The sequence below is a fragment of the Physeter macrocephalus genome, chromosome 4, assembly GCF_002837175.3.
Source record: "Physeter macrocephalus isolate SW-GA chromosome 4, ASM283717v5, whole genome shotgun sequence".
NCBI classification, from domain to species: domain Eukaryota; kingdom Metazoa; phylum Chordata; class Mammalia; order Artiodactyla; family Physeteridae; genus Physeter; species Physeter macrocephalus.
Window position 1 is genome coordinate 63,052,785 of NC_041217.1, and position 9,114 is coordinate 63,061,898.

At 38.3% G+C, this 9,114-nt stretch overlaps 1 protein-coding gene across 2 annotated transcripts in view; it reads left to right on the plus strand.

The window, feature by feature from the left end:
• GORAB (golgin, RAB6 interacting) overlaps nt 1–4,095 on the plus strand; it is a 25,006-nt gene extending 20,911 nt beyond the window's left edge. The window contains exon 5 of one of the 2 annotated variants that reach the window (XM_007115294.4): nt 2,282–4,095. In XM_007115294.4, coding sequence (XP_007115356.3) covers nt 2,282–2,741 — 460 coding nt within the window. In that variant the 3' untranslated portion in view covers nt 2,742–4,095. The remainder of the gene's footprint in view (nt 1–2,281) is intronic. The other variant, XM_055084237.1, reaches the window with a different exon arrangement.
• Nucleotides 4,096–9,114: the final 5,019 nt, after the last annotated feature.

A 9,114-nucleotide genomic window follows, 5' to 3' on the forward strand; every position in this document is an offset into this window, starting at 1 on the left:
CCGCGTCCCCTGCATCGGCAGGCGGACTCTCAACCACTGCGCCACCAGGGAAGCCCTCATTCTTATATTTACTAGATGACAGTAAAAAAATGAAATATGAGAAATGAACATAATATAAATAAGTTTTCAAATATAAACACCAAGTCCTTAAATTGTACATAATTTTAATTTTAGGTACATGTTTAGTGGTATACTAACAGTGCTTTTTTATTCTGGTGCTCTGAAGAAGAAGTTCTGTTTCTTGAATGCCTACCAGGCACTGGGCTAGACACTTGCCCTGTTTATTCTATTTAATGCTTAATTAACCCTCCTATGAGGTGTTATTATCATTACCATTCTACAGATAAATCAAGACTTAGTTCAAGAAACCACTCCTGGTCACCATACTGGAATTTTCAGTCACTGCCTGCCTTTTCTCCAACCTCTTCCACAGGAACCTGGCTGTGTTTTGTATTCATGATGCTGAGCCTGGGACACACCTGATAAGAGCAAAGATGGGAACTCCAGAACATTTAATCCATAGACTAAACTGGGGTGCATGGCATGGCCTGTCACTAAGAGTTCTGTTTAAACTGATATGAGTCAAGCCAAGCCAACCCAGGCCCTCCCTCTGGAATTTTGCGATTGGAACACTGAGGGATTGAGTAGAGTGAATTTGATGTCAAGGCAGAGCTGGTGGCCATATTGGGCTGTGAATATCATAGGAAAGCCTAAATGAGAGAAACTGTGGTTTCTCAGCATTAGCATGAGCAATAGCCTTTGATTCTGATGACATGCCTGTGAGATTGCCTCTTGTATCCTACAATAAAACCCATTTTTTACCTGAGTGAGTATGACTGAATATCTGCTCATTACATCCAGAAAAAGCCTTCACCAAAGGAGGTACACACATAGTAAATGGCAAAGGCAGGTTTTGAATCCTGGGTTCTCTAAAAGCAAGGCCTTTTATTTTTTCACTATATTTCCCTCCAAGACAGAGAATCTTGCATAAGGAGATATACCTGTTTCTTTTTTGCTATAACTCTAGTACTAGAAATTATTTATTATGTTGAGTAAGGTAAGGCAGTCATAATAGGTAAGGCATCATGGCCTTCACAACTGTTAGTGGTAACTAAATAGAATAAATAGTTGGTAGGTAGGGGTCATCCTCTTTTCTGGGCAAAAAGAAAAGCAATGCATTTTATGGAAAAGGCAAAAAAGAAGAAAAAAAGAAAAAGGAAGATTGCAAGGTGACTTCCCCAAGTAGAATTACCCTACTTCAAATAAGTCTGGCATTACCTACCTATGGAGTTTCTATATATGTAAAAATAGTAAACTTTTCTTAATAAAAGTCTAACAGTAGTCTGTTACAGAGTGGAGAGGGTGAAAACAACTTAACCTGGGGATTATCAACTGGGGGCAGTTTTGCCCCTTAGGAGACATTTGGTAATGTCTGGAGACATTTTTGGTTCTCACAATCAGTGGGTGTTACTGACAACTAAGGAGAGAAAGCCAGTGATGCTCTGCACATCCTGCAATGTACGGGGCAGCTCCCCACAACAAAGAATTACATGGCCCAAGTTGTCAGTAATGCTGAGGTTGAGAAACCCTGCTTAAACCTATCCTGAAGTTTTCTCTTCTACTTGGTGTTTACTTCTTACTTTCACCCAGTATCATTGGGCTGGCTGTGCTCTGTCATTTCTGAACCACTGTCCATGTCCTTCTCCACCAAAATTTTTCTTCCTTTTCTACTCCATTAATCAAAAGATATAGATTTTCTACTTTCTCCGTCTCTTATTATTTTATCTCTCATAAATTTAACCAGTTGTGTGCTGGAGCTGGCTTGCCCTGGTTCATGAGAGAGATTTTGTGTATCTCTTCCCAATTCTGTATTCAGTGATGTCACATTGATAGCTTGAAATTGGCCATAGTAATAGTATTTTTACTACAGAAATTGATAAACACTACAAATTAGGGCTCTCCCCCACTGGAGCTAGCACACCACTGAATTAACCTCTCAGCCTGCTTTCATTTAAGCACAGCCTTGGAAAGAGGAAATGGGTGCCGAAGAATGTTGTTAGGTTAGGAGAGTCCAAATGTGCATGTTGTGGAAGTTTCAGCAGCAATAGCCTACTTTGTCTAATGTGTAGATAAGTGTTCGTAAAGTATTAATAGCCATATTTTCATTATATATATATATATATTTCCCGATTTTGGAGTTTAATTATTATTTCTAGGCCCTCCTTTGACTGTCTTCTTCAATGGAAAACTAATGGACCAGTCTTTGTACCTGTCCCTGCAGGAAGCGGTTTGACAGGGCTGAAGCAGAGTATGTTACAGCAAAGCTAGATCTACAGCGCAAGACTGAGCTTAAAGAGCAACTCACTGAACACCTTTGTACGATCATACAGCAAAACGAGCTCCGCAAGGCCAAGAAGTTGGAGGAGTTGATGCAACAACTAGATGTGCACGCTGATGAGGAGACTTTGGAGTTCGAGGTGGAGGTGGAGAGACTGCTGTGTGAACAAGAAGCAGAAGTAGGGAAACAAGTGGTTCATTTAGAGAGGCCATTTCAGCCTTCTGGGGAGAGTATGACCTTAGGGTTTGCTAAAGAGAACAAAAAGCATCAAGACCAGGCTGCTTCCCCAAAGGTAGATGAACAGTGTGAAAGCTCCAGTAGCATTGCCCTTCTTGATCCAGACCAGCCAAATCAAGAAGTTGAAACTACTGTAAAAGACATTTCAGCTGCTCTGACCACATGAGGTGCCAGTGTTTGTTCTTTACAACTAACATTCAGTAAACTAAACTTTCTGTTGTAGATCATGCCATGACCTCTGATAAATGCCTCTTCAAAGCAGTATTAATTTTTAAATCCATTAGTTTTAGTATACCATTTGAACATTCTAGAAAATCTCAGATTATGATAATTTTTTATATGGGGGCATGGTTCACCTTGATTTTGATCCAGTTCCTTCATTGTACGCTTACTACTGGGTGAAAACAAGTGATTTAAAAGGATGGAAGAAAAACTACATGGTTAATAGTGTTTTTAGACCAGGTGAATACTGAAAAGTAAAGTGAAAAATGAACTCAATACCTAATTGAACTCATTTAACTTCTCCTGGGAGAAATGTTGAGAATGAGAGTACTATTTTATGTAATCAGTAAAGAGACATAAAAGCTAACATGTGAAAGAGAAAGAATGAGAAACAACCAACAAAAGTAGTAGGTTGAATTATCTATTTGGATCTCACTAGAGTTGTAAAACACAACTTGGAAGTTGTAGTTTATGAAAAGAACCAGAAAACTTAAACCAGCATCACTTTTGTTTTCAATTTGCCTTTTAAATGGCTTTAGTTTACAACCTGAGTTTTGGTTAGTTGATACACATGAGCACACATGCGCGCGCACACACACACACACACACACAGATATACACATACCATGGTATATAAATAATTTCACTATTAATATATTGTCTCTTCTTTAATTGGCACATTGATTAAATTTACCCTTCTGCAGGCTGAAAGTAATATAAAAAATCGTATTGCTACTTTGGATTATCTAAAAAAGTTGATATATTTCCTTTCTTAAAGTTACCTCTAAGATATGTGTTTTATATCTTGGATATAAATTATCCTGCCATAAAACATTTAAATTGTTAAAATGATGTTTTTCTTATTACTTCAGTAGTTTGTTAATTACTATCACTAATACTTGACCACTACATTGTGCTATATGTGAATGTGTAAATAAATATTGTAGTTTCGTCACAAAATCTATGAATATCACATTAAATTATGATCTATTTATCAGAAATTCCAAAAGTACAAATACTACATTTTAAGTCTTAAAGAACTATTATAAAAGAAGATAAGGACAAATGTAACATTGTATCCATAATAACTTCTGAAAAGTTGGGGACATACTATTTTTAAATGAGTTTGTTTGAGGGTATTACCTTCTAGTAATGCAGATGAACTTTGTATTTTTATATTATGTAATTTGAGTTGAATTTATAGCTTTCCATTACTGACTTCTCTAAGCAGAGGCTTTTATATAGATAGTTGTTTTTTTATTTATGAATCACATACATAAAAATGGAAAGCTTCATTGTCCAATACACTCTTATTTTTCTAAGGAATAAATGATTCTAATGCATTCATAATGTCGCCTTTCAAAGTTTTAAGCAGTTTAGTGTGTATTCTTAAGCACTGTGTGGCAATAATGTATCCTGTATCTCCATGCTGTAGATAAACCTCCTTTGTATGAGCCTCTTTTAGGGAAAATCCATCAATTCAGCTTCTATAATATTGGCTAAATGCAGGTAGGTACAATCTAATTCTCAGTCTATACTTTAAGTACTTATAAAGTACAAGGAGAAATGAGAACCATGAAATAAATGAATTGGATGGGACCTCAGAGATGATTCAATTTAATCATCTTATTTTACAGTTGAGGAATTTGAGAGCCAGAGATTTCACTTATGGCATGTTGGCCGACTGACTCATGTTAAAGTGCTAGTAAAGTTGCAGTTCTAAACTCAATATATCTCGTACATATATTAGGCCATGAAGTTCACTGCATTTTTCCACTTGAAAATTTTGCTTTATAACTCATTCAGGGTTTGTGTTTGTACATGTGAAATGATTTCAAATGTCTATAAAAGGTCCACTGAAACCATTATTTTGAAAAACTTACCTTACTTGGCTTTCCCAGGGTGGTATCCAAGTGCTCAGGTGATGATATAAGTGACAAAGTTATATTGCATCCGTTTTGTACAAGGCAGCTGTCTCCCATGTGTGAGAGGAACAGAGCAAGTGAGTGAGAATGGAGGCTCATTGGTATGAGGACCATATGCACTGGTTTTTCCAGGATAGCCCTTATGTCTTTTAAAATCATAAAATACACTTGAAAGACTTCTGATATATGGATTCAGAAATCCACAATAATTATTTTTTTTAATGTTTTATTTTATTCTATTTATTTCTTTTTGGCTGCTTTGGGTCTTCGTTGCTGCACACGGGCTTTCTTCTAGTTGCGGCGAGCAGGGGCTGCTCTTCGTTGCGGTGGGCATACTTCTCATTGCGGTGGCTTCTCTTGTTGCGGGGCATGGGTTCTAGGTGCACGGGCTTCAGTAGTTGCAGCACGCGGTCTCTAGAACACAGGCTCAGTAGTTGTGGCACACGGGCTTAGTTGCTCCGCGGCCTGTGGTATCTTCCTGGACCAGAACTCCAACCCGTGTTCCCTGCATTGGCAGGCGGATTCTTAACCACCAGAGAAGCCCCAATAATTGTTATTTTATGAACAGTTTATGAAATGTTGTGAACGAAATTACTGGTTCAGAATTACTGCCATGAGTTTACTGGGATGCTTCGTAGAATATTCCTCTCTGGTGTTTAACTCCTCTTCTCTTCCTCCCTCTTCTCAGATAGTTAGAGTGTAATGTTATCAAGGCTCTTAATGATATGATATGTAATTTAGGAGTTAACTGCTTCATTATCTCTCTTGTTCTATTTAAAAGATAGGGTTTACCAAATGGTATTAATTTTCACTCATTATCTTAAAAAGGCATACTTTGAAGGGTAAACATGAATTCCAGAATTTAAGAGTTATAACTTGAGACCCTACTACTTTCTTTAAATTAGAGCCATTTTTATAGGTTTTAGAGAAGCAAAATTTCCTAAAGCATGGTTCTCAATATATTTAAAATAAAAAGTTTTTCTCAAGTTTTTCACCTCTGCATAATTCTACTGAATTATAGCAATTGCAGGTGGTAAATCTTTGTACTCACTGAGAGCACAGCTGGTTTCCAAGTCAGCTGATACAAATCTCTGATTGGAATTCCTAGAACATATTTCATTGCTAGATTGGCATTTGAATTATAGAGTAATAAGTCAACTATAAACCTCTCTCATTCTTTGTTTGGATTTGGCAACATAGTATTCTCAAGGAGCTTTAAGTATTCAGCAGCTTCCTCTTCTGAGGCATTGGCACAAAATGAACTCAAGTTATTCTGACCCAGGCCATTCGCAGTGACCTTTATAAATGATGTTTTGGGTTTTGTATTTCTAAGAGCTAAGTCAGCATTTTAAAAGTCCTTGATAGATATAACTCAGTCTGCCAGACAAGACCTGGGGCCACTCTGTACCAGGGTAATTATACCCCTTCTCAACATCGATCTATCCCCGGCCAGACTTGAACTACTCTCTGGAGGGATGAAGCAGGACACTATTCTCCAGTCTGCCTTTACCTTAATGTCAGGCTACTTTTGCAAGCTCCTAATCCCAAACAGTTGTCTTGAAAATACAGCATCATCTCTTCATGCAGTTGATCAAAAAAACAGCTGTGTGTAACTACCTGTATGCAGAGCTATATAAGAGGTATACGGTCTGCCTTTTGTCCTTAAGAAGCTTGTAGTCTGCTTGAAGGACTAAGATTTACATGCATAAAACAAATGCTGATAAAAGAACATAATGTATTATTAATGGGAAGCAAAATAAGTGACCAGTGATGCATTCTTCAGAAGTCCCAAATTTTTAGAACAGTTCTAATTTTAAAGAGTCTATACAGTTGTTCTGCGATCTCTGAATGTATTTAGGACCTGCCATATCTCAGTTTGCCTTTAGCACTGAGGAGCAACACATATACAACAAAAAAAACAACAAAAAAAAACCCTGCTAGACAACATGTCCAGATTTTGAGCTAAAAAATTGTAGTCACCAGAACAAGAGTGAAAGGAAGTTTTTGCATGACATGATTGAAAACAGGGGGCCCACTGGGATTTATCAGTTAAAAAAAAATCAAGCTTGGTAAAATGAACATTAAGCACATACCTTTCTGACAAAGGGTTGATAGTATCTTATGTGGAGAAGAGCATAAATATAATATCTCATTACAGTAATTCAAGGTGTTGCTGAACCAAGGGGCAATAATTATTGCCCAAGCCAGAACAAGATGGAAATGGAACAGACTGGTGTGAACTCAAGGATGACAGTGTGGATGCGTGTTCAGAGATCACACGTAAGAGAGCTCTTTTCAAGCCAAATGACTCTAGGCATCTAAAATAGAGCCATAATTAAGCAATAAGACGTGACAGAGAGCACATTTCTCAGTGATTATAGCATGCCTCAAGGGATAAGTCACTAGGCCAAAGGTTCATTTGAGGAGTGAAATAATAACCTTGCAATGTATAGTATCGCTCTCTTAGAGGGAAAAGAAGAAGCAAATGAATAATGGGAGTTAGAAGAGTCATTTGACGAGCTCTTATTTCAGTTGTAGGGTTACACTGCCATATGTACATTACATGTAACCGTTAGTTGTACCCCGTGTCCTGAAGCTCTGTATTTACACCAGAGCCTTCACCTAATTTAAAACCCAGAATTGTCCATTTCAAATTTTCTTAGCCAAGCAAAAACCAAGTAATTAAGACACAAACAGACTTGAAAGTTCATAGTCGTATATATGGAACTACAGTCTGGTAGAACTATAATTACAGTTGCTCAGACCTGGCTTTTATAACTGAAAAATAACTGAAGCAACCACACTGTTATTTTTATTATCTTGGCTCATTTATCTCGTATGCACTTCCCTCAGAAACTACCAGTAGACATGGCCCCAGTGTCACATAGGTCCAGAAAGGTTTCCAGCTTTCTAGTCAGCTTTCCTTTCCCTACTGCTGTGCTGCTGGTGGAAGATGGGGAGAACTCTAGAGCTAGTGACTAACTGAACCCCACAGTATGGTGGAGGTGAGCCTTTCACTAGGATGAGAAGTGCGATACCCAGTAGCCGTAAAATGGGGTAAACAATTTCCAGACTCTGACGAATGCCCTGAAAAGCCCAGCAGACAGAGGTAGGTATCTTACTGCCAGATGTCTCTCCATGTTTCTATGATTCTTTATCACTTTGGAAGATAGTTAAAAATCTGAACCAAAGTCAGAGGACAAGATTTTTTGTGGACTTTAATGTCTCCCTATACCAGTGAATTTTGTCTCAGGCTGTACCCTGGACAAAATGCTGTGCAAACAATTTATCTTAGATAGTCTAGGCCCTCTTGTGACCAGTGCTCTCACTCTCAAAATCTGTTCTTGAGAAAAGATCTGAATACAGTTTCTATAGACTGAATGCTTGTGTCCCTCCAAAATTCATATGTTGAACCATAACCCCCAATGTGATGGTATCAGGAGGCAAGGCCTTTTGGAAGTGATTAGGTGATGAGGGTAGAGCCCTCATGAATGGTATTTGTGCCCTTATAAGAGACTCCAGAAAACTTTCTGACCCCTTCCACAATGTGTGAGCATGGCAAGAAGACAGTCATCTCTGAACCAGGAAGCAGGTCCTCACTAGACCCAGAATCTGCCAACACCTTGATCTTGGACTTCTCAGCCTCTAGAACTTGAGAAATAAATTTCTGTCGTTTATGAGTCACCCAGTCTATGCTATTCTGTTAATTTTTCAGACATTTGGTCCTGTCCAAAACTTCTATGAGCATATTTGGTCCATGCCAAATGGTTTTGGATGGGACCAGATATCAAGGACCTTTTGGCACAGACCAAATGTCTTATGGACCAAGTGTCTCTTATGGACATTTCGGACAGGACCAAATGTCCTTCAAGTTTCTATTATAGCAGCCCAGACAGACCAAGACAACGGTTACTTACATCTTGGGGAAACTTTAAGTCAGGTTACTTTTCCCAAGGGTGTCTGCATTTTAATGTAATGGAATATTTTAAAGTAATGTATTTTAATTTGTGTAGTGGAAATCTTAACCCCCAGCTAAAGGAATTTCAAGCATCAGAGAGCAGGTGTGAGAATAGTGCTACTGCCTGGAGAGGACTTGAGGAAATCCTGAAATCATACCCTACTGCATGAGCTGAGAAATGAGTCCCTGAAGCCTTTATTGCTCATGCTGGAATAATCCTCATTTGAGGAAAATTACTCCGACCTGAAAAGAAACCAAGTCTGCCATTCAGGCCACATATACCGGTTATTTGTAGCTGCATAGTAAGCCATCCCAAAACTTGGTGTCTTAAAACAGCAACCACTTTTATTTGCTTATGATTCTGTGGGTCAATACTTTGGTCTAGGCTGTGCAGAGAAGTTCACTGTGATTGCTGAGGAACACTCATGTGGTTG